The sequence below is a fragment of the Bos javanicus genome, chromosome 19, assembly GCF_032452875.1.
Source record: "Bos javanicus breed banteng chromosome 19, ARS-OSU_banteng_1.0, whole genome shotgun sequence".
Lineage (NCBI taxonomy): Eukaryota > Metazoa > Chordata > Mammalia > Artiodactyla > Bovidae > Bos > Bos javanicus.
Genome location: NC_083886.1, coordinates 36,619,757 through 36,644,252, shown reverse-complemented (window position 1 = coordinate 36,644,252; position 24,496 = coordinate 36,619,757). Strand labels below are relative to the sequence as shown.

General features: G+C 55.3%; 2 protein-coding genes across 5 annotated transcripts; both read left to right on the top strand.

The window, feature by feature from the left end:
• The first annotated feature begins 1,076 nt into the window (after nucleotides 1–1,076).
• Nucleotides 1,077–8,573, top strand: NATD1 (N-acetyltransferase domain containing 1). The gene is made up of 3 exons (XM_061391314.1): nucleotides 1,077–1,306; nucleotides 5,082–5,200; nucleotides 6,101–8,573. The coding sequence occupies exons 1-3, from the start codon at nucleotides 1,201–1,203 to the stop codon at nucleotides 6,215–6,217; spliced, it is 342 nt and encodes a 113-aa protein (XP_061247298.1). The 5' UTR covers nucleotides 1,077–1,200; the 3' UTR covers nucleotides 6,218–8,573.
• A 2,260-nt stretch (nucleotides 8,574–10,833) lies between these two features.
• Nucleotides 10,834–23,529, top strand: TMEM11 (transmembrane protein 11). 4 transcript variants are annotated; one of them, XM_061391309.1, is made up of 3 exons: nucleotides 10,834–14,317; nucleotides 22,445–22,615; nucleotides 22,718–23,529. In XM_061391309.1, the coding sequence occupies exons 1-3, from the start codon at nucleotides 13,819–13,821 to the stop codon at nucleotides 22,720–22,722; spliced, it is 675 nt and encodes a 224-aa protein (XP_061247293.1). In that variant the 5' UTR covers nucleotides 10,834–13,818; the 3' UTR covers nucleotides 22,723–23,529. The 4 variants fall into 4 exon arrangements, with proteins under 4 accessions (XP_061247293.1, XP_061247294.1, XP_061247295.1 ...); XM_061391310.1 differs by having other exon boundaries at nucleotides 22,505–22,615; nucleotides 22,718–22,807; XM_061391311.1 differs by lacking the exon at nucleotides 22,445–22,615 and having other exon boundaries at nucleotides 14,211–14,317.
• Nucleotides 23,530–24,496: the final 967 nt, after the last annotated feature.

The following is a 24,496-nucleotide window of genomic DNA, read 5'->3' as shown; positions in this document are numbered from 1 at the left end:
GGTCTGGCTAGTCCTCATAAAACTCATGGTCCTAAGACTCAGCCACCTTTGAAAAGTGCCATGTTCAAGAATGGTCACCGCATGTGTAATCATAACAGTCAAAATCCAAAATCAACCCAAACGCCCATCAACAGTAGGCAGATAAATACATTGTGGAATATGCATCCGGTGGACTACTACTCGGTCATGAAAAAGATACACTCAACAACGTGGATTAATCTCACACAAAATGTTTTATAAAAAAAAAACAACACTGAATTCTGAAAGGGCATACTATATGATATTGTTTATATGAAGTTTTAGGAAAAGCAAATTACTCACGGGGTGGGGCAATGGCTGGAGGGGGAAACACAAATGATGGGCATCTTACATTGGGCGGTGGTCACGTGGGAATTACGTCATACTCACGCCTTCACCAGCAAACTAATAAAACCTGTAGTCATGTGACTCGGTGGGTCCGAGCAGTTGGTGCGGGGGTGGGGGGGAGGTGTTGTCCCGTCCCGTTTCAAAAATGTAGTCTGTTCCCCACTCACCCACCCAGAGTCCTGTGTGTCCTCAAGCAAGTCCCTGGCCCTCTTGGGACTCAATTTCCCCCCTCCCAGTGAGTGGGTCCAGGAATCTCCAAGGCGCTTCCCGCATTTGTTTCTGGAGTTAGAGGTGGCATTGCACCAGATCCCAAGCCAGGCTTCTCGGGACAATCGTTCCAGCGGTGTGTGACCCTTGCAAGTCTCCCCCAGGCGCCTGGGTCAAGCGCACCTATTTCCCGGCTTCAGAAGCGCTTCCTGCAGCTTCCGGGGCTTTGCTGCGCGCAGGCACACAGCAAGCGCTGAGTAAGTGGTGGCTGCGAGGGGACGGTTAGAACTGCCCTACAGGTCGAAACGTGTGTTTGAGACAGGGTCCGTGGGGGTGCCCCAGAGTCTCCTGCGGGTCGGGGCCAGAAGCCCAAGGGCCCTGGCACGGAGCTGTGCGCGACGCTGCGCCTTTAAGAGGCGAACGGAATGTATCAAAACAGAGCGGCTGCGCGCCCACTGGTCGCGCGCCGCACGTGACCGCACAGCTGATTTCCTGCTCCCCCCTTTTTGTTGCTGCGGCCGCCGCCGAGTGTCAATTTCCGCGCCGCCGCCTGCGGTCGACCCCAGTGCGGCTCCGCGCGCCGCCCACCGAGCCCGCCGCGCGCCCCTGGCCCGGGTCCGAGCGCCCATGGCGCAGTCGCCGGCAGCAGAGTCGCCGGGCGCGCCGGAGCAGGGCTGCCCCATCCGCGTGGAGCACGACCGTCGGCGCCGCCAGTTCACCGTCCGGCTCAACGGTAACGCCGGGCCCGCCCGCCCCCGCCTTTTGTCTGCGCGTCGCGGGGCCGGGGGCGCACTCGCGGGCCAGGTGGGGGCGGGCGCCCGGGGCGGCGCGAGCCCGGGGGCGGCGGAGGCAGGCACCGGGCGGCTCCGGTCCCGCCTCGGCCCGGGGGAACCCGCACCTGCTTGGCCCGGCTGTTTTCCGGGATCCTGCCGAGGTCCCGGGGAGCGGGTGTCCCGCCATTTCCCCATTCCCGGTGTTGAGTGGCTTCTGGCTGCCCCTGCGAACCTTCGCTTTTTTGCGCAGAGGGGGCTGGAAGACCCTGCTAGACCGACCGGGGGCTGACGGACTGAGGGGCTTCGGCCCGTCAGGGGCGGGGCGGGGCGGGGACGGGGAGGGACGGTGTCTCCTTCAGACCCCGGCGGCTTCGGGGCTTGGCCAACTTGCCTCATCTCTGTGCGCCCGTTTCTCGCCTCTACAGTTGGATTAACTCCTGGATGGTGGGAAGAACTGGATGCCCCAGTAAGAGTGAGGTTCAGAACAGCGCCTGCGGCGGGTAGTCAGTGCTGGAGGACACGGACTGGGCATTACTGATTTTTTCTTTTTTTTTTTTTGCTGGCAGGATCTTAGTTGCAGCATGCGAACTCCTAGTCGCGGCATTTTTGATTTTTTAGTTGTGGCCTGTGGGATCTAGTTCCTTGACCAACCGGGAGCCTTGCATTGGGATCGCACTGGAACACCAGGGAAATCATTGGGCATTACTTTTTAAACCAAAGCGAAGTCAAGCTCCACCGCTTACTAGTCCACGCCCCCTCCGCCTGATTGTGAAATGGAGGGTTGAATTCCTTGCATCCCATCCCTCTCTGTTAATAACTTTTTCCTCCCTCCCAGCTGGGCCTTCTGTGGTAGTGCCCAAGCTGGATGGGCCCGTATGGGCCACTGTGCCCTTGTCTGAGGAGGGAAGGGCGAGGCTTCCTGAGGTCAGGCAGTGGGGGGAGGGGCAGAACTCGAATAGGGTCTTGTCTGGGCTGACTCCTCCCACCTGCGCTTGGAGGGTCTGGCTGGGACCTTCTCAGACCCCATTTGGCTGTGTTCGTCTTTGAACCCGGCCCCAACACACGTCTGTTACAACACTCTCGACGTGGCCATCACCACCCTGTGTTCAGAAGAGTAAGCTGAGGCCCCCGCAGGCCAGAACTCAAACACCTTTTCCTTCCTCTTCTCCATTGTGGTGCCCACCCTGGCGCACCTGGCCTTGACTCTCAGGGCTCCCCCGCTACTCTCATTCCAAGAGACCCCCTGGCTTTTCAAGGCTCCTGAGAGGCCTCTGATTTCCTTGTGGGTGCTCAGGAGACCCTCAACACTCAGAGAAAGAAGAAAAAGGGGACCCTTGGGGGTGTTCCTTCTTTCTTTTCCTAATGAGTACAGCCATTAGGGACACCCTCTTGAGTTGGCTGGGGTCAGGACTGGATGAGCCCAGCTGCCTTTGTAAACTTGCCCCGTCTGTCGCCTCCTGCTCAGATGGCTGACTCTAAAGTGGACCAGGATCCCTGGGCAATTTCTCACCAGTCTGCAAGACCAGACTGTGCATCCAGGCCCAAAATGGTCTGGGTGTGTATAGGGGTGGGCCGAGGGCTCCTCTGTGCCCAGGCCCCCACCCTGCCTCAGCTGGGGAGGGGAATGGCCTGCCATGGTGACTTGCAGCCAGGCCCTGGAAGCCAGCTCACTGTGCCCATTGAGAGAGGTGGACACTGAGGCTGAAAGGTGGAGCAGCCCTGTGGCTCCTAGCGCAGGTGTGTGCCACCCATCCCCTGGCAGAGCTAGGCTGGTGAGTCCCCAGCACATTCCAGGTCTGGGGAGAAAAGAGCAGCTGTCCATTCAGTCCTTGGGTTCCCGGCATGCCCCTCGCACTGGAGTCAGTTATTTTATCTGCTGGCAGTGTTGGTGGAGGGGCTGCTCTGCCCATTTTACAGAGGAGGAGGCTGAGGCAAGGAGAGTTACCAACATGCCTGCAGTCTTGCACCTTGGAGGTAGAAGAACTAGGATTCATGCCACAAGTGCTTCTCGAGTGCTTACTATGTGCCACACATTGTTGTAAGTGCTGGGGGCTCAACCATCTGAGGGTCAGTGGACAATAAAGCATAGACTGTCCCGAAGAACAAGACCTGTGAGAAGTAAGGTTGGGGTGTTGGGAAAATGCCGGTGCTTTTTGTTTTTGTTTTTTTGGCCACACTGCATGGCATGTGGGATCTCAGTTCCCCAACCAGGGATCAAACCCTGCCCCCTGCAGTGGAAGCATAGAGTCTTAACCACTGGACCACCAGGGAAGTCCCAAGGGCTGTTGTTTAGAGTCAGGTGTCCAGGAGGGCTACCCAAGAAGGAGGCCAAGAAGGGAGCTACGGTGGCAAGAGTGCTCCTTGTGGAAGTGGCGGCAAGTGCAAAGGCCCTGGGGTGCCTGGTGTGTACCGGGAGCAGCAGAGAGGGGAGAAACGGAGCCAGGCCACAGGACAGGGGACATCAAGAGGCATGGAGGCAGGTGATGCGGGGCTGTGGAAGGCATTATGAGAACTTGGTCTTGACTGGGTGAGGTGGGTGCCTGGGAGGGTCCTGAGCAGAGGGTGGATCAGATGTCATGGGCTCCCTCAGGCTGCCTGGGGGCAGGCAGCATGAGCAGATGGGGTGAAAGCCCAGTTCCTCGGTGCTTGCTGAAGGAAGCGTGGACGGGTCTTGCTGACATGGGGTATGAGAGGACATGGGTGCTCAGGCTTTTGCCTGACCCCCAGATCCAGGGCCTGAAATGCTGGGGTGACACATGGGCTAACCTCAAATAGTGAGGACCCAGCCCTGGGGACTCTGGGGGAGGTGCCAGGAAGAGGGAGCAGCTGGCTGAGGCAGGTGGACCTGAGGGGCCGCAGGGAGGCTGCTGAGCTGGGGATGGGCGGGGTCTGACTCTGCTTTCACGGCGGGTGCAGGGGCTGGTGGACGTGTGAACAGTGGTCAGATTCCAGGAAGATATTGAAAGTTCTGCCCACGGGCCTGCCAAAGGCTCAGACTGGCGTCTGAGACACGTGCGAGAAGGACCCCAAGCACCTTGGCCTGGCTTGTTCGTGGCCATGTCCCCAGCTCCTGAGAAGTGCCACGGATGGGCTCAGTGAACTTTTGTCAAGGGGGCAGAAGGGTGGGTGAGCATGTGGTTGGATGGACAGACACGCTGGCTGAGAGGCTGGAACTCCAGCTAAGTGTTTCTCCAGCAGGGGACTGGGGCAGACTGGTGCACCAGGCCTGAGAGGGTGTGAAGGTCAGTTGCCTGTGCCTCCTGGGCCTGGTCACTTTCCTGCGGACGCTGGTTCTGCTGCTTCTGACCTTCCCCAGGGTCTAGCGGGTGGTCCAGCTCTCTGGTCTGTTCAGGCTCTGGTCTAGTTGGCAACTTGCTGAGTCCTGTTCTACATCCAATATTGGGCCTTGGGCTCCCATAGCACTGGGCAGGTGCTCCAGTGGGGGTGCAGAGAGCTGGGCCTTGGGGAGCAGTGGGAGCCCTGGGATGCTAAGCTTGATGGTAGCAGAAAAGGCCCACATGGGGCTCGGTGTGTTCTGGACGCTGTTCTAAGCACGCTAACCCTCCAGACACTGTCCTGAGGAGTGCTCTGTTATATCCATGCTTTGTGGATGAGGAACTGAGGCACGGAGAGGTGATTCCAGACCCAGCACTGCAGCCCAGCACCGAACCCCTGACCCTTCCCCCAGGCCTCCCTGCTGGTTCAGGGCCTCACCTGCCCACCGCCTCCCCACAGGATGTCACGACCGGGCAGTCCTGCTCTATGAGTATGTGGGCAAGCGGATCGTGGACCTACAGCACACAGAGGTCCCTGACGCCTACCGCGGGCGCGGCATCGCCAAGCACCTGGCCAAGGTAGGGCATGGAGGCTGACCGCATTCAGAGGAGACCAGGCCCAGTGGTGGCCAGGCCCTGCCCTCCCATGGGCTGCAGCTGCCACCTACCCCCCTTTCACCTCTACGCCCCCACCTCCCAGGCCGGGCCCCCAGGGACCCGGATGCCTGCTTTATGTGGGGAGCTCACTGCTGGGACCCAGTGTGCATGGATGGTAGGTGCCCAGTGAACTCTGCGGGGGGCCGAGCCTGGCACCAAGTGTGAGGGTGGCCGTGAGTCCCCTAAAAGCTGTTCGGGGCCCCGCCCTGCAGTCTCCACTGCCCCTCTCCCCTTTTCAGGAGCAGCTCTGTGCTGGTCTGTGGGGCCATCCTGTTACCAATAAGGAGCCCTGGGTAACAGGAGTGGGGTGGGAATCTGTTGGGCACGAGGGCGCTTAACCTGTAGCCCCCAGTTCATTCGCAGAATGGGAGAAGAGATTGGAATCCTGTCACCAGAGGGTCTCAGGCTGAAACCGGGGGTCAGGTGTGTGGGGTGCTGAGTGATCAGGTGGTTCCAGACCCACTGGGTTGACAACTGCAGGCTGACCGCTCCTACTGCTGGCCTTGGGATCCCTGTGAACACTGGGCGACCTCTGCTGGGAGCAGAGGGAGCCCCAGGTGCCCTGATCCAGCCCACAGGGGTGGCTTCCTGGAGGAGGCATCCAGTGAAGAATGAGTGGAGAAGAGGGTTCTCCTGGGGCCGGTCTGACCCTGGCCCCCTCGCTTCCCTGCCATGTCCCTCAGGCAGTTTATCAGTCTGTCCGGGTTTGCCAGGTGTAACAGGAGTGGTGACAGCACCTCTGCCTCCATCGCAGACCCAAGGGAAAGCCTGGAGTGTGAGGGACTGGGGCTCTGACCGCTCTTCTCTCTGCCTGGCTGCCAGGCCGCTCTGGACTTTGTGGTGGAGGAGGACCTGAGAGCCCATGTCACGTGCTGGTACATCCAGAAGTTCGTCAAGGAGAACCCTCTACCGCAGTACCTGGAGCGCCTGCAGCCATAGCCCTGGCTCCACAGGGCTCGAGCCCGCCTATCGGACCCCCAGGCTTTGCCCTGGCCTCCGTGTGCTCTCAGGAATCCTGGTCCCCACGGGGGACAGACTCAGAGTTATTTTTGTAAGGACACTCGTCTGTGGCTCTGGAAGGCGGCTGGCCAAGGATGGGCCATGGTCCAGCTGCCATGGCGAAGCAGGGCCCGGCTGTTCCCGCTCTGCAGACGGCGTGAGGGCCTGCAGTCGAGATCAGAACGTGTGGGTGGGGGCGTCCCTCTGGCCGTGCCGGGTCCCCCTGCTGCTCCGTGCTCTGTGAGGGGCAGCAGGGGGTCCGCTCCCCAGATGAGGAGCAATAAGGAACTGTGTGTGCCAACTTCCAGGGCCATTGGGCCAAGCGAGGTGGCCCCCATGCTGCCCCTGCTCTTGACTGTGTGCCTGGTGCAGGAGATGGCTACAACCACGGGAGCCCTCCCTGATGAGCAGGGCCAGGAATGGGCTGGGTGCCAGTCCAGGCTCAGGCTCACACACACACAGCTGGTGTCTCCTTTACATACGCACATGCACATGCGCGTGGCTGGTGTCTCCTTGGCAACCCGCCCTGCAGGACAGTGGTCCTCTCCCTCCACCCCACCCCCATGCCCGCCCTCCCCTTTGCATCTGAGTGTCTTGGGGATCCCTGCCCCTCATTGTGGGTGAGCTTTCTCAAAGAGGACCCTTGAGCTGGGGTGGGAAAGCTGTCCTTCACAGACCACAGAGGAAGAAGCAGTTCGGAGGGATTTCCTGTGCAAACGCCACACGTCAGAGCGTCCTTCCTTTCCTGCAAGCTATGGCCCATCAGGAGTCTGAGGCCCCTCCCAGACTGCCTTCCTGGGAACAGCTTGGGGAGCACCCCAGCACCTTTGTTCTGTGGGGCCTGCCTTTTTGGGGACTTCCTTTTGGGGGCTCGTTGAGGCTCAGAGTATAGCCTCCTGTGTCCTGCTCCCCACAAGGGCCGAATTCACGCCTGCTCCCCTGTGGGGCCAGAGGGCAGCTCAGGAGTCCCGTCCCTCTGGGGCTGAGATGTGAGTTAACAGTGAACCCCTGGGATGACACAGCCCCTCCAGGCCACTGGCTGGGGTGGACTGCTTGCCCCAGTGACCCCTCCCTGTCTGACCTCGGCAGTACTCTCCAGGGTGCTCCCACCTATATACGTCTCACCAAGCAGTGGGGACAGCTCCATCTACGTGTATCCAAAGGCCTGGCAGCCCTGAGTCACTGTCCTCGGCCCCCACATCCTTCCCAGCGCCCAGCCCTCCTCTGGCATCCAGGAATTCCTTAGAGGTTGCAGGACACCCTCCCCTTCCCTCTGTGCCCCTGGCTGTGTTTGCAAAGAGCTTTGGGGGAAGCCCCTCCGAGGCCACACATGTGCCCTCCTGGTGCTGCGTAAGACAGAGTAGGTAGTAGGCATGAGGGTGGACTGTTGGGCAGCCCAGGCTGTGGGCCATTTCCCTCTCCAGCATCACCCCCTCCCCATCCACACTCCCATGTTCAAGCACAGACTCCGTCATGAAAACTCTCCAGTAGCTCAGAGAGCTGGTGCTGATGCCTTTGCGGCCTTCTGGGCGAGGCGACCTGGTTCCAGGAGGCATTGTCCGTGGGAGGGTGTCCTGCAACAGTGGCACAGGGGACCCCAGGGCAAGTTGCATGTGGAGGGACCGGAGGGCGGGGTGGCACAAGGGGGCCCACCATGCCCCAGCCTGCACCTGTGTTCTCCCAGCGGGTGACTGGCTACCTGACTGGCACACACAGCACTTAGGACTTGAACCAGGGATGTACAGGGTCCCCAGGGCCCTGTGGCACTGGGCCAGGGACAGCTCATCCCGTTTCTGCAGGTGCAAACTGGGCCCCCTTGCCTCAGGCTGCCTTACAAAATGCCGCTGCTCTCACTACGGCCCTTGACAGCAGCAACGGCCAACTCCCCCAATTGGGTGGGTGTGCTGCAGACCCAACCCCGGAAGCCCAGTCCCCTCCACCAGCACTCCCAATCCTGACACTGCCGGTGCTAGCCCGACTGTGTGACGTCTCAGCCTCGCCCTCCCACCCCACCCATCCCAGGGAACTTGGGGAACCCTCACTCAGGAGGCAGGTCATGTGGACCAGTTTGTGTGCCGCCAGCAGGGAACGGGAAAGCTCAGAGACCTATCAGGCCCCCAGCAGATGGCCCCATGGTCACATGCTCTCCTGCCAGGGCCATTTGGTAGGTCTCACCCAGTTGAGACAGGCGGCCACCCATGTGCCTTTCCCACTCAGGACCTGCTGCAGGTGGCGTCTGGGCCAGGGCTGGTCTCCAGACGGAGTGCATGACATTTCAATAAAAGGTGTGACCCAGTGTGGCTCTAGGACTGCTTCTGGAAGGGCAGGGGTGCTCGCCTCCCTCGCCTCTGCTCTACCCCCAGGGCAGCCAGGCTCCCGGGGTTGGAAGCCCTTGGGAGTGGGAGGAGCGAGAAGGGCAGACTTGGCAGGTGTCCGGACTCATGCATCCTCACTGGCAGGGAAGCGAGGCCCTGAGAGGTGCAGGTGGCATCAGGATCCGGAGGTCTGCTGGCTGCGCCTGTGCCTCCTCCCAGGCACAGGCCCCTCTGACCGAGGTCACGGTCAGGCCTCCAGCACCAGGCTCCCCTCGCTGGGAGCAGCTGGACAGGGGGGCCAGGAGGAGAATGTCACGTCATGTCATCTGCCCCTCTCCCCCCAGGAACCCTCTCCGGGCTTCTGTCCAGCGGGGGAGGCAGAGTACTCAGGCAGGCCAGGGCCAGCAGCACTTAGGACACAGGATGGAGAGCCGCCTGCATGGAGCCTGGAGCCCGAGGACTCCAGGGTGAAGCATGTTCCTCTAGGTCCCCGGGTGAAGCATGTTCCTCTAGGTCCCCTGGGGGGCCCTCTGTGGTCATGACCAGCTTGGCTTCCATAGCAGCTCCGTGAGAAACCAGGTATTGGGAACTGGAGGCTGGGGGTGGGGGGTCAGGAGGCTACAGAAAGGTGAGGCCAACAGGACCCATACCCGGTTCCTGCCCGCCCCCCCCATGTCCATGAACTGTGGTGGGGCCCTTGCAGGGTGATATGTAGGGACATGCCCAGCAACTGCCCTACAGCAGCCTGGGGTCTAGAAGTAAAACCCATGTTACTTTCCACCCCGAACCTGAATGAAACGGAGGGGCAGGGACAGGACAGGCTCAGCGAAGTCCCAGTGGGAGAAAGGAGGGCAGGAGCCAGCAGCCAGGTGGCTCTGGGGTGGGTGGGTGTTGGGTGCTGCATGCCCCCGCTTGACTGGTCCTCCCCCTCTGGTGTCCCCGCAGCCACCTCTTGGGAGTCTGCTCACTTTCCTGCCCACATACGTGTCAGCAGGATTTCCTCCAAGCAGCAGCTCAGGGGCCTGAGGCCCCTCTAGCCTGCAGAGCTGCCATCCCCACAGCTGACTGTGTCTATCTGTGGCACAGGTGGGATGGGACCTGCTGTGGAGGACGCTGGGGACAGGTTCTAGGCATACAAACAAGGAGCCTGCGTGCTGAGGCTTGGATGGGAAGAAGACAGCACAAGCCCGCTGCGATCTGGACTTGGGGAGGGCTCTTTGCTCACAGCATGAGGCAGGGTCCCCTCAAGGCAGCCTGGCTGGCAAGGTGAACCTGGGTGGTTCAAGCCCAGGAGTTAGATGGCAGGAAAGACCAGCACACACAGCTCTTGGTCTCTGGGTAAAAGAAAGCAGTTTTGTTTTTTTAAACTGAGGTATGGTTACTATACAATTAAATAAGTTTCAGGTGTTCAAGATAGTGATTCAGTTGGCCTGCCCAACACTTCACACAAACAATGCCCTGTATTAAATCCATTCTGTTTAAAATACCAAGGGTGGGTTTTTTTCCCCTAATTAGACACTGACTGCTCCATTTACAGTTGAGAAAGGTGATATTCAGAGAGGAAATGACTAACCAAAGGCAAACCCAGTATCTCTCCTGTCACCCTAGTCACGTTACTGGGTCACAGCGCTTTGTCCCCAGCTCTTCCTTGCACACTCCTCCTCCAGGCCCCATGCAAATGCCATCTCTTGAAAAGACCCCTAACTACCTGTAACCTCCAAGTCATCTATTACATCATTCTGCTTAATTTATTATCACTCTGGAAATAGTTGTTAATCCCATTGGACTGGAAACTCTTGAGACCAACTGCAGGGCATGAGGAATCTTAGTTCCCTGACCAGGGATCAAAACCCTGCATTAGAATTGCAGAGTATTAACCACTGGACCACCAGGGAAGTCCCAGACCAGGAAGTGTTTGTCTTACTAGTGTGACTCTAGTGCCTAAGAGTACCTGGCACTGAGCGTGCACATGGTAATTACTTGCTATAAGAATGAATGGCTCACTGGTAAAGAATCTGCCACCAATGCAGGAGATAAGGTTCGATCCCTGATCCAGGAAGATCCCACATGCTGTGGAGCAGCGAAGTCCATGTGCCACAACTAGAGCCCAAGAACCATAACTACTTAAGCCCATGTGCCCTATAGCCTGTGCTCTGCAACGAGAAGCCATCACAATGAGAAGCTCGCACTGCAACTAGAGAGTAGCTGCCACTCGCCACAACTAGAAAAAGTCCTCACAGCAATGAAGACCCAGCACAGCCAAAAATAAACAAAATTATATATATGTATGTACATATTGTTGTTGTTATTCAGTTGCTCAGTCATGTCTGACTCTGCGACCCCATGAACTGCAGCACACCAGGCTTCCCTGTCCTTCACTATCTCCTGGAGCTTGCTCAATCTTATGTCCATCAAGTTGGTGATGCCATCCAACCATCTCATCCTCTGTCATCCCCTTCTCCTCCTGACTTCAGTCTTTCCCAGCATCAGGGTCTTTTCCAATGAGTCACATCGGGTGGTCAAAGTATTGGAGCTTCAGCTTCAGCATCAGTCCTTCCAATGAGTATTCAGGACTGATTTCCTTTATGATAGACTGGTTCAATCTCTTTGCAGTCTAAGGGACTCTCAAGTCTTCAACACCACAGTTCAAAAGCATCACTTCTTTGGCGCTCAGCCTTCTTTGTGGTCCAACTCTCACATCCATACATGACTACTGGAAAAGCCATAGCTTTGAATAGACGGACCTTTGTTGGCAAAGTAATGTCTCTTCTTTTTAAAACGTTGTCTAGGTTTGTCACCAAAGAGCAAACATCTTTTAATTTCACTCACCATCTGCAGTGATTTTGGAGCCCAAGAAAATAAAATCTCTCACTGTTTCCATTGTTTCCTCATTTATTTGCCATGAAGTGATGGGACCGGATGCCATGATCTTCATTTTTTGAATGTTGAGCTTTAAGCCAGTTTTTTTACTCTTTAACCTTCATCAACTGGCTCTTTAGTTCCTTTTCACTTTCTTCCATAAGGGTGGTATTATCTGCATATCTGAGGTTACTGATATTTCTCCCAGCAATCCTTATTCCAGCTTGTGCTTCATCCAGCCCAGCATTTCTCATGATGTACTTTACATAGAAGTTAAATAAGCAAGGTGACAATATATAGCCTTGATGCACTCCTTTTCCAATTTGGAATCAGCCATCAGTCTGCTGTTTCATGTACAGTTCTAACTATTGCTTCTTGACCTGCATACAGATTTCTCAGGAGGCTGGTAAGGTGGTCTGGTATTCCCATCTCAAAGAATTCTCCAGTTTGTTGTGATCCACACAGTCAAAGGCTTCAGCCATAGTCCGTTAAGCAGATATTTTTCTGGAATTCTCTTGCTTTTTCTGTGATCATAGGGATGTTGGCAATTTGATCTGTGGTTCCTCTGCCTTTTAAAAATCCAGCTTGAACATATGGAATTTCTCTGTTCATGTACTATTGAAGCCTAGCTTGCAGAATTTTGAGCATTACTTTGCTAGCATGTGAGATGAATGCACTTGTCCGGTAGTTTGAACGTTCTTTGGCATTTCTTTGGGACTGGAATGAAAACTTACCTTTTCCAGTTATATATATATAAAGAAATACATCCTTTAAAAAATGAAGAATGAAAAAAAAAAAAAAGAATAAAGAAAAGGTAAGGGAAGTGGCACATGATTTCTGAGTGCCAGACCAGCTAGAACCCATCTGCCCTGTAGGCTACCTCTTTGCCACCAGTCAGTGGTCCCTGGGGGCCTACAGGGATTCCAACTTCAGCCATTCAGATTGTGCCCTCAGTGGGAGCTGTTACTGAGGGAAACCTGACTGTGATGCTTCCGGGTATCTGTGCATTAGCAGTGAACCAGAGGTGACATTCTGAGGGGTCTCTGCTCAAGTTAGCAGGCTGAGGCAAATGGCCTGTTAGAAGTTAAGTGCAAGTGCAGGGAGAGGATCCCAGGTCCACAGCTTCTGAGCACTTTCCTCTGTGCACTAGACCCCAGCCTGATTCTTCCAGAGCGGTACCATAAGGAGCAAAATCTCGGCAACCAGACAGCTTGGGCTCAAATCCTGGCACATGAGGTCAGAGAGTGAATCAGGTAGGTTTTTCTCATTCGCAAAATGAGAATGTTGATAATAACAGTATCACTTTCATCGGGCTGATGTGAAGATAAAAGTCACTCAATTTTTTAGAACAGGGCTTGTCCTGACTTAAGTCAGTTGATTGTTACTTGTGTGCTGAGTTCCTCAGGTGTCACCTTATGTAATACTCATATTGGTCTTAGGAGAGGTGCTAGCTAGTATCACTCCAAGGTTACAGACCAGGAGGCAAAGAAACAGCGGTTAAATACGCAGTCCCAGATGGAGATCCACACTTAAAACCCAGCTGTTCTAGAACCCCAGGAAACCCTCTGAATCAGCAAACTAGAGAAAACAGACTAACCACAAGACAATGTGGTCATCGTTCATCTGTCTCTAGTAGTGCTGGCATCTGGAGGTGGACCTGTGACCCAACTGAAGAGCGGGTACTGCTGAGGGGCGGTTGGTGGGGAGAGAAAGGCATTTTAGGCACAGCACGGACCGTCTGTGGTTGAACTCGCACTCTCTGTATCTGCTAACCTGGCCAGCTTTAGGCAGGAAAGGGAGGTAGCTGAAGCTGGAGTGGGGTGCGATCTATTTCGGCCGGGCTTCTGGGTTGCGCTAAGGAGCCTGAGTTGCATCTTGTAGGTACTGAGAGCTTGTAAGAGGATTTGACATTTAAGACTATTGTAGATTGTGAACCGGAAGGAAATCCTGGGGAATCCTCAAGGACAGGAGCTGCACCTACACCAAAGAGCCCTCCGGCCCTGGCTCAGCAAGTTCCACCAGCCCCGAAGCCTGTGAGCAAGCGCCGTGGTTCTCCCGTCTCTGAACTCGTAGCAAATTTCGACAGGAGAGTTGCTCAAACTCTCATAGGTCTAATTAATATGTCTACCAAGGCTGTCGGTCGGAAGCAAGAGAAGGGACTATACGTTCCAGAGCTGCGAGGGGCCCCCAGATCAGCCCCCACTCGAAAGGGACAGCGGGCAGGAGTCACTGGGCTCCGTCTGCACTCCCAACTCGGCAGCGTCCAGGCAGGGCTCCCGCCATGGGGGTGAGGAGCCAGCAACCGCCTTCGAAGACGCCCTAGAGTGGGGCTGTGTCCTCGCTACCGCGGCCGGACGCGGCTGGGACATGCGCGCGGCCGTCTCTGCAGCCATCGCGCTTTACGTTCCCCCCCTTCTCCGCTTCCAGACCCACTCGGCCAACAGTCTGGCAGCAGGGACTCCGCGGCGGCGGGGACCTCGTCTCTTTTGCCTCCCGAGTATTTGGGGGATGACTGGCAGTGGCCCTTCGGTGACCTCAGCGGTCGAAGATCTCGAAGCACTTGCGGCCGGGCGAAGTCTAGTCCGGAAGTGGACCCTCAGCGCCGCCAGTCTGAGCCCGCGTTCCCAGGCGGCCGCGGGGCGGGCTTTCCGGAGCGCTGTGCATTGTGGACTTTGTAGTCTCGCGGGGCCGGGCCCCCGCCTTGAGCGCCGTCCGGGAAGGCAGCTGGACTACATCTCCCTCCCGCCCGTGCGGTGTCGCGAGGCCGCCCGGCGCGAGGCGTTCGCGAGCGGAGAGTCTCCAAGATGGCCGCGTGGGGAAGGAGGCGTCTCGGCCCGGGCAGCGGCGGTGGCGGCGCTCGAGAGAGGTGAGGCCCGGGCTGCTCCCCGCGAGCGGTTTAGGGCGGGAAACCGGCGGGGCTCTTTGGACTGCAGCGCAGTCCCCGCCTCCGCCCCGGGGTTCGCCCCGGTCCGCCCACTGGCGCGCGGGGTCTCAGTTCCGGTCGACGCGGTCTCAGCGGGCGGCTCGGGGAGGGGTGATGGCTGGCTGGGCACTGCCGGGCCGCGGCGGGACCCGCCTGTATGCAGCGAGCCGAGCGGCGCTGGAGCCCCCGCCCGCCTGGCCGCGCGCGTGGTCTTCTCCAAGCTGCAGCGAGGAGTGGTTCTCGGGACGGAGAAGGGGAAGCTTTCTCAGGGAGCCGGTGCGGGCCGGACGGGACGGACCGCACGGGTACCGAGGGGCCTCAGCTTTCCGCGCTGTTGCTCTGGGCGGGGAGCTGACCGCTTTCCCCCAGGGGTGATCCTTGGGACTTTGGAGGCGTCTCCGTGAGCGCCCCTGCTGTGGAAGTCCTTTGCAGTGACCTTCCCTAACAAATGTGCGTGAGTAGGGAACCGGGGGCTTGATTCTTCCGAGGTGGATCTGGATGTAAAGGATTCATTTTTAGATGAGATTGGAGTAGTTGTCGTTTCGTGTTGAATTTACAGTTTTTGCTTCTGGAAAACAGTTTCAGCTTAGTAGAAGCTGTTGAGGCACCAGAAGTTTGGGAAAGGAGAGGTACTGGTAGAGTCACACGCTTTGTACTGTCCTGACCCTTCTGTAACTAGTGGGCTGGTGCGGCGGAAATCGGCAGGATCTCCGTGGTGTTTTGTTTTTTCCCCCAGTGAGGACTGTTAAACAGAAAAGTTGTATTTCCCACCCCCCCACCCCGCGCCTTTTCTCCCAACTACTCTGCGTTATTCTTTTTCTTTGATCGTTTGCACCACCTACTCTTTGCGGTCGCCTTCTGTTTGGTTGTGGTTTAGTTCGCTAAGTCGTGTCCCACTGTTGCGACCCCATGGACTGTAGCCTGCCAGGCTCCTTTGTCCATGGGATTATTTCCAGGCAAGAATACTGGAGTAGGTTGCCATTTCCTTCCCCGATCTAGGGATCGAACCCGGGTCTCCTGCATTGCAGGCAGATTCTTTACCAGCTGAGGTTAGTTGTGTTGATAGAACCCTCTAGCTTGCATTTTATTCTTGAGCCCAGAGTTATCCAGCCTTGTCTCTTCTGCACTTCCTCTTCCTTGAAGAAGCAGCAGTAAGTGGCCAGGAGGTACTTTTGTATTTCCAACTCCCACCCGGCATTTCTTAGATCGTACCATAAAAAGTTAAGGAGGTGATCACCTTACTGGATAGAAACAACAGAAAGGGCCAAATGGGGAGACCCAGACTTCATACAGGGCCGTGCCAGCAAAACAGAAGCCTTTACTGATCTAAGAAATTAAATGGGCGGGGGGGGGGGGGGGCGCGTTCTCTTTCGTTTAAGACAAGTGTTAATTCAAAATTGAGTTTGCAAACCAGGATCCCAAAGGCTGAATCTAGTCCTCGACTCTGACCCTCAGTTTTTAAGAGAATTTAAGTTATCAGTGCTTGTAAATGGAAAGACTTTACATTAAAGTCCCCTTGGAAAGCTCTCATTGGCTCTCTTTGGTCAGAGCAGGTGCTCATCATTCCTACCTGACAGCTTGACTCATCTCAGTTACATGCCTGGTCTCCTTAAGTGTTTCCACTACACCCTTCGGCCTGAACAAGCAGGCTCTGCTTGTACGTGCATATGTTGTGTGTCAGCCAAGAATGGGGCGTCTAGTTTTGTGGTTTGGGTGGCACCATCTGCCCTCCTCCTAGATAACGTGGTGTGGCTGTGGGACCCCTCTGTTTGCTCTTCTGGAGGAGCGTTTGCTTGGGCCTGGTTTCCCTGAGCTGCATGCTGAGCAGGGGTGGAAACCTAACCCGCCCAGGCACACCTCCATTCCTGCTCAGTGGGTGGGAGGACTTTGGGGTGGGGCAGGCGGATTAACTGCCCACAGCATAGACTGAAGCCCAGGCAGACTGGAGGCTCTGTGGCTACAGTAGGCTGTTCATGGCGCTCTTAAATGACTTCGTTCCATGTCACATTCATGCTGACTCAGATTTCAGCTCTACACTGTAAGACCACTTTCCCAAGTTGTCTCACACCCTTCGTTGGAATCTGGTTTATGCTGACACTCTAGGAAACATGGTCTGGTTTGGGGCATTGGCTGGAGCAGAGCAATGCTTTGGGCAGGCGTTCCAGATTTGCCCGTGGCTGCAAACTCCAAAGCCTGCCTTGTGCTTGAAGGCCCTGCTTGGTGCCCGACGGTTGGCAGGAGTTGCTGCTGTCATCTGTGTGTTGGTGGCTGTCCGGTTTAGAAGGCACAGTGTATGGGTTCTTGAGTCTAGAGCTGTGTTAATTCAGTGCCCACTTGTCATTTGCAGCAATTAGATCTAAATTAAAGTGAAAACTTCAGCTCCTCAGCCACAGTACTCACATTGCAAATGCTCAGTAGCCAACCATGGCTTGTGGCTCATGTACTGGATGGTGAAGATAGAGAACAGAAAAGTCAGCGATGGTCTAGACCAGGATAAGAGAGGGATGGAAGAAAAGAATGAGAGCCGCTTGCGTGTTTTAAAAGTTTGTTTTATTGAAGTATAGTTGATTTACAATGTTGTGTTAATTTTTTTAATTTTTTTTAAGAGAATCCCTAGGCTTCCAGTAGAAGCTGTTGGTCTGGACCATTTTAAAGTCTTTATTGAATTTATTACAAAATTGCTTCTGTTTTATGTTTTGTTTTGTTTTCTTGGCCATGAGGCATGTGGGATCTTAGTTCCCCTACCAGGGATCAAACCCAGATTGCCTGCATTGGAAGGCGAAGTCTTAACCACTGGACTACCAGAGAAGCCCCCCCCCTTTTTTTTTTAGTGTTTATTTTTGACCGCATCAGGTCTTGGTTGTGGAACACAGACTCCTTCCTTGAGTTATGTGGCCTGCCTCTCTAGTTGAGGCACATGGGCTCAGTCGCTGCTTTTCCTTGGCTTCCTTGGCGCTTCTGTTGTGACTGATTCTGCTGTGAACATGGGTGCAAAAGTATGTTTGAGTTTGAGTCCTGCTTTTAATTATTTTGGATCTATACCTAGAAGCAGGATTGCTGGATCATATGGTAGCTCTATTTTTTGAGGAACTTCCACACATTTGCCACAGTGGCTGCTCCAACATTCCCATCAGCAACGCATATGTGGGATCTTCCCAAACCAGGACTTAAACCTGTGTGCCCTGTACTGGGAGGTGGATACTTAACCACTGAACCACCTAGGAAGTCCCAAACTGGCCTTTGAGTCCACAGCATAGGATTTTACTGATTTCCTTGGCTCCTGAGGAAGTGATTTGGGGTTTGCCAAAAGTGGGTTTTCCTAGACCCCAGGGAGGTGGGGGAGGGGAGGGTTGGTGAAGGCCACTGCCTGGTGTGGTCACATGACCCCATACTTCCTGGGTGGGAAGCAACTTCGTTAATAGTTTTTAACAATATATTAGTTTAATTTTTACAATAATTTAAGTTTTTCAGCCACAGATGCGCTAATTACTGTAATTTTCTCCCCTTGTCACTCTTTTTTTTTGCTGTGCTGGGTCTTCGTTGCTGCATGCTGGCTTTCTCTAGTTGCTTCTCGTGGTCTTCTCACTGTAGTGGCATCTCTTGCTGGGGAGCACAGGTTCCAGCGCAGGCTCAGTAGTTGGTGCACCAGCTTAGTTGCCCCACACATGTGGGATCCTCCCAGACCAGGACCTTGCATTAAGAGGTAGATTCCTAATCACTGGACCACCCAGGAAGCCCTCGTCACTCCCTTCCAAAGTACTTTCCCTAAGTCTGTTAGGAACCTGGCACTTTGAGGCCTGGGGCAGGGGCAGAGGGTGACTGTGATGAAGATAGTCACAGCCTTCAAGGAGCTTTGCATCACCTCCTTCTGTGTTTGAGCTGAGTACAGGAGCCCAGGGTCACTCCAGAAAAGGTCCCTAATGCAGTTCCCTGTCCTGGTTCAGTTCACCTGGCTCCAGCATGACCAGAAAAGATGGGTTTCAGGGCCAGTGGCCACTTTAGTGGAACAGGGACACAGACCACAAGACTGTGAGACCACCTTGGCCCCGGGAGTGGAGGCCTCTTTGTGGGGCCCAGGAAGTTGCTGGAGCAGGAGGGGTTCCTTCCCCTCAGCTGGAGGCCTTGGCCTATCTGGTCTCCTCTACCCCAAGAGATACAAAGCTACTGGTTTAAGAAAAAGTTTATAAAACTTTATCATTATAAAAGAAATGTGTATTTATTTTTTGTTTTTGAAAAGTACAGAAAACTATGAAGAAAAATAAAATTAAAAAAAAAATACCTGTTGAGCCACCATCCAAAGAAAGGCCATGATTGGCCTTTCTCATACATCATCTTTAATGCTTTCCAGCAGGTATCTTGTCTTGGAGTTATCAAAATTGTATGTTAAATCCATCAAAAGTACCTCTCTAACATGTGAAAAGTTACAAACTTGTGGGGCCCTGGAGGCATGGGCCCTGGAGGCATGAGGCTGAAGGAAGAAAGCAGCCCCAGCACATGTGCCCTGCGATGCCTTCCTACCAAACGCCCAGAAGAGGCAGGTATGGAGTTGGGAAGTCGGCTGGTGATTGCCAGGAAAGGGGGTCATGGGGGATGGGGAGCAGTGGGGTTACTCTCTCAGATGAGGAAGAGGCTCTAAAACTGATTGTGTGTTAACTCAGTGACACTTAAGTCAGTCGAGCCACTGACTTGTGCGGTGGAAGTTGGTGAACCTATTTCAGTAAAAGCTGTTATGTAGGAAGCACAAATCAGAACTACCATGAGATGCCACCTCACACCCACTGTAGAGCTATTATTGAAAAACACGGAAAACAAAAGTGTTGGCAGGGATGCAGAGAAAAGAGAACTCTTGTGCACTGTTGATGGGAGTGTAAATTGGTGCGGCCACTATGGCAGTGTGGAAGTTTCTCAGAAAATTAAAAATAGAGCTACCATATGATCCAGCAATTCCATTTCTAAGTATATATCCACAATAATTAAAAGCAGGGACTCAGACATATTTTTACACCTATGTTCACGGCAGCTAGAAGGTGAAACCTACCCGTCAACCATGGATCGGTAACAGAATGTGGTCAACCGTGGATCGGTAACAGAATGCGGTCTCTACATACAAGGGAAAATGAAGGAAATCCTGACACATGCTGCGATGTGGATGAGCCACAAGGATATTATGCCAAGTGGAATAAGCCAGCTGCTAAAAGAAGTATCACGTGGTTCCACCTATACGAGGCCCTGGATCAGTCAGATTCATGGACAGACAGCAGAAGGGCAGCATGGGAGTTGTGGTTTAATGGGGACAGAGTTTTAGTTTTGCAGGACAAAGAAGTTCTGGAGATTGGTTGCCCAACAGTGTGAGTGTACTTAACCTTACCGAACTATATACTTAAACTGGTTAAGAGACTAAATTTCCTGTTAATGTATTTTACCATAATTTAGAAAAGATCAATAAACCAAGTGCTAGCATTTCCCTGGCCACACGTCCCTCCCTGCAGACAGCAACCACCTCACTCCTAAACCCTCCATCATCTCCATGACGACATGTGTGTGTGTGTATGTGTAAGACACTTACTTGGCTCTGTGTGCTTCTGATTATGTATGTGTCTCTTTCTCTGCTCTTGTAAGGGGTCTTCTGCTCTCACCAGACAGTACTGCTTTGAACATTGTTGTGCAACCCTGACTTTGGGAGGAGTCTCCAGACTTTGGGGGTTCCATGCCTGAGGTTCCTGTAATCCCAGGTTCCTTTGAAACTGGCTTTGTGATGGTGTGGGGTCTGTCCTATGGGTTCTTCGTGGGGGCCCCAGGATGCCTTTGATGACTGTTTCCTGGGTGCTGCCGGGGCTGATTCAGATGAGGAGAGGGGAGACCAACTGGCTGGAAGCAAGATAATCAGCCCCTGACCCCGAAGCAGCAGGCGCCTGGCAGGCCATGCTGTGCACTGGCCAATCCCATTAGTTCCACAAAACCTACTGGATTCAGAGGGTTCCCAATCATGTAGTAAAATTGGCTCCTTTTCTTCCTGGAGCCGCTCTCCTGCTAAGTCTCAGGTCTTGCATCTGCTCAGAAGCATTCTGTGCGTGTAGAAGCAAGCGTTTAACTCTTACAGAAATGCACTGAAGATGGCCAGCTGCAAACACTGTTCTATGCTTGACTTTTTCACTTTACTTTGAAGGCTTTTCCATTATCAGCCTGCTCTCAGATTTGTTTTTTAATATGGACTCCTTTTACTGTGTTCTCTTACTGTTCATTTTTCACCTTCAACAAAATGAAAAAATATAGTCCCTTAGTAAGGCTCAAAGGATCCCAGTTAGCTATTGTTGTCGTTTTTAATTTGCCTTTGTGTACAGGGTTCAAGTTGGCTGGTGATGCTGAGATGATTCAAGGTAACCCTCTAAGTGTGTTCTTTCCTTAGTTGGGTTACTTTTGACCCAGAAACACAGCAGGCTGCCTGCAGTGGGCACTGGGGTAACCAGGCTTGGTGACCATGGCCCCTGGCTTCTGAAGCAGTAGTCTCTGTCAGCTGGGGGACTAGCTGGATCTGGGGGTCTAGGCAGGGTGGAGGGCACCCCAGCTGAGGGTGTGGGTGCTGACCACGGGGTGGGTCCTCTGAGTGAGCGGCTCTTGTAGGTCTGTGTGGATCTTGTACTTGTCCCCATCCCTGCACTGGACCTGTTTCTCTGGGTGTTGCAGTCTGTCCTCTCCTGAGGGTAAAGAGGTTTGACTTCTGAAGCAGAAGTAGTGGTGAGCCCAGGATGGCATGCCTTCGGGGCTGGCTCCCAGCCTGCTGTGTGAGAGGGCCCCTGGGAGGGTTGGTTCGTGATGATGGACAGGAGTCCACAGGAAGACCTGGGGGCTCCAGGCGGCCACAGCGGGTGATCGCCTGGTCCACACTCCCTCAACCGGGCCGTCCTGACTGCCCCTGTCCACTGACTGTTGCTCTCTGTCCTGTCTGGGCTGAGCCAGGAGCCTGGAGGGACCTGTGGCACACGCACCAGTCAGTGGGGATGGCCTTGCCCATCATGTCTGTGGGAGGAGCCAGGGAAGCCTTCCTCCAGGGTGGGTGCTAGCTCAGCCAGAGAGGTGAAGGCCAGGGAGCTGGGAAGGGCTGGGTGAGCAATCAGGTGAGGGTGGGGCCTGCCCACTGACATGCCCCCGAGATGGAGCAATCTGTTCAACTGATGCTTTCCTGTTGGGCCTGTCTTGTCACTGCGCTTGGGGTGGCCACAGTCTGCCAGGCAAGCAGAGCACTGCACTCAGGTAGATCAGGGTTTGGGCAAGAATGCTCTGTAATCCCGACCTTGTCCCTGCGTCTGGCTCTCAGTGCTGCAGAGGGACTCAGTGGCCAGAAAGTTCCACTTGGATTCCGACAGCAAGGCCTTACCCCCAGAACCCCCTCTGTGGGTCACCAGGGTGTACAGACCCCGCCCCGCCCTCCACGAGCTCCTCTCCCGCTGCCTGGCTGACTGGCTCGATTATGAACTTGAGAGCACAAAGGAGATCCCAGGCCAGGATGGCTCCTCTGAGACTGAGGTCATGCCTCATAGGTTTGCTTGTCTGCTAAGGAACTGAGTCCCACCTGGAGCCTGTCTCCTTTCTGAGTTAAAAAACGAAATGGGGAGACTCCAGCAACGCCCCAGAGGAAGACCGTCTCTTCCAGGTTCATTGATGTCGGTGGTTCAGCTCATTAACTACCTAGAAAGGCTGCCCTGCTAACTGGACCCTGTAGCCAGTGCCTGGGAGTGTCCCATCCCCAGGGGACGACTGTTTCCCACACACACAGTTTCATGGGGGCCTGTGACTTCATTGAGGGGCTTCCCCGAGCCCAGCTTAGTTACAGTTAACTATTCCAGGATAAAGAGACCCCCTGCCTAACTCCCAGAGCCTGGTGGCACCTCCTCACCCTCCCCCTGCAGCCTCAGGAGAGCATCAGGCCCACTGTCCATCCACCTGGAAGGAAGCTCTGCCTCCTGAGTGTGCGCACTTGTTTGCTTGGGTAGCTTTTCCCACCACATCCCCGGGGAGCATGACCAGAGGGGCACCAGCGGTCAGCTCCCCATCGCCCCTCCATCCTCCCAGAGCTCTGCCTGACAGTCGGCCTCTGCTGCCCTGAACACACAACTGTTTCCCGCTTCAAAGGAAACACTGACCATGGAGATTCTGGGGTGACCTCACTCCACACGCCTTCCCTGGTCCTGATGTGCACGGTCGCTGACTGGGAAGCTGAGCCCTGTTCCCAGTGGCCTTTGGGTATGTGCGGGGTGGTGGGAGGCTTGCCTCTGTATCTCTGGGTCACAGAGCAGCCACCAGTGCTTAACTGTCCCCTTTTTCTCCTCATCTCTCCTTCCTAAGGGTGAGCCTGTCGGCCACAGACTGTTACATTGTACACGAGATCTACAACGGGGAGAACGCCCAAGACCAGTTTGAGTATGAGCTGGAGCAGGCCCTGGAAGCCCAGTACAAGTACATCGTGATCGAGCCCACCCGCATCGGCGACGAGACGGCCCGCTGGATCACCGTGGGCAACTGCCTGCACAAGACCACCGTGCTGGCGGGCACCGCCTGCCTCTTCACCCCGCTGGCGCTGCCCCTGGATTACTCCCACTACATCTCCCTGCCCGCAGGCGTGCTGAGCCTGGCCTGCTGCACCCTCTACGGCATCTCCTGGCAGTTCGACCCCTGCTGCAAGTACCAGGTGGAGTACGACGCCTACAGACTGTCCCGCCTGCCCCTGCACACACTCACCTCGTCCACCCCAGTGGTGCTGGTCCGGAAGGACGACTTGCACAGAAAGAGACTGCACAACACGATAGCGCTGGCGGCCCTGGTGTACTGTGTCAAGAAGATCTACGAGCTCTGCGCGGTATGACCGCGCTGCGCCGCGCGGCGGCCAGGCTGGGGAGGCATCTGGCGTCACAGCTGTTATTTTAAAGAAATAACAGGTGACAAGCGCACCAAGGGTTTTCTCAGCTCGTCACACTAAGACGTGGATTTCCACCACCAAGGGGCCTGCGGCTGTGGAAGTCCCACTGGGCAGCAGGATGTGATGGAAGCGAGGCTCCGGAGGGGGTGTGGACGCGCTTGGGGGTCGTTAAGTGTGTCATTTAACTGTACCATCCAGAGCCAGCCAGAGGCTAGTGACCATTAAAATGATGAGAATTTCAGCTCCAGGTGTCTGCTGCCTCGTGACGGCCCTGGTGGGAGTGTGCAGGCAGCAGGAGTGGGCACCACTTGCAGCGAGAATAAGCCTCTCACCCGGCAGGCCCAGCCCCTCCTGGAGGAGCCTCATGTCTCACCTGGGCCTTGGTTCAAGGAGCACTGCCCGGGGCTGCTCGGGTGAGGCGGGGCAAGGCCAGGCCTGCCAGTCTCTGAGTCTCTGCTGAGTTTGCCCAGAGAGCTGGGGCCTGGGGTCTCTTGTCCAGGTTCTGATTTAGGAGAACAAACTAACGCCTGTGTTTTTTTTTTAAGCATCAAGGCTGTCCTGCTGTGGACCCTGAGTTCAACCTGCTGCCCCAGGCTGAGGGAAGACTCCCCTCGTCTTCCACCAGAGGGGGCCCTGCCAGCCCAAGACTCTGCTCAGGTCCCACTGAGGGCACATGTGTGAGTGACACCTGGAGTTTCAGAGAGTCCCTCGGGAAGGTCAGATACCAGAGTGAGAAGGGGTGCTTGGGGCGACGGGGCCATTTGTTTACCAGGGGAGAGCCAAAGATTTTAGAACAGTTAGAGAAACTCTGACTTAATTCCAAGAGGCCTGGGAGAGCTGGGTGGCATATGGTCCACAGGTAACCTGGCAGTGGTCTGGACCTCGTGTCCACCACGCAGCGCCCACCACCCACCTGAGCCTGTGGGGTTGGAACGGGGTGGGGGCCAGATCTGGAAAGGGAGCCTGGCTCTGCCTGCAGACCAGACTGGGGGGAGGTGGCCAGAGGCAGACAAACAGCAGCCACCTCAGGGCAGCTGAGCAGAAGCTGTCACTGAAACAAGCCTGGTGCAGGAGGGCAGCTCCCATGCACTGAACAACGGGGAGGCCAGTCACATGCTGACCATTTGCTGTGTTGACCAAGACAGTGGGGGTCCCGTAAACAGTGTGAAGGCCGCTGCCTCCTCCCTGAGAACCAGGTTCAGGTGACG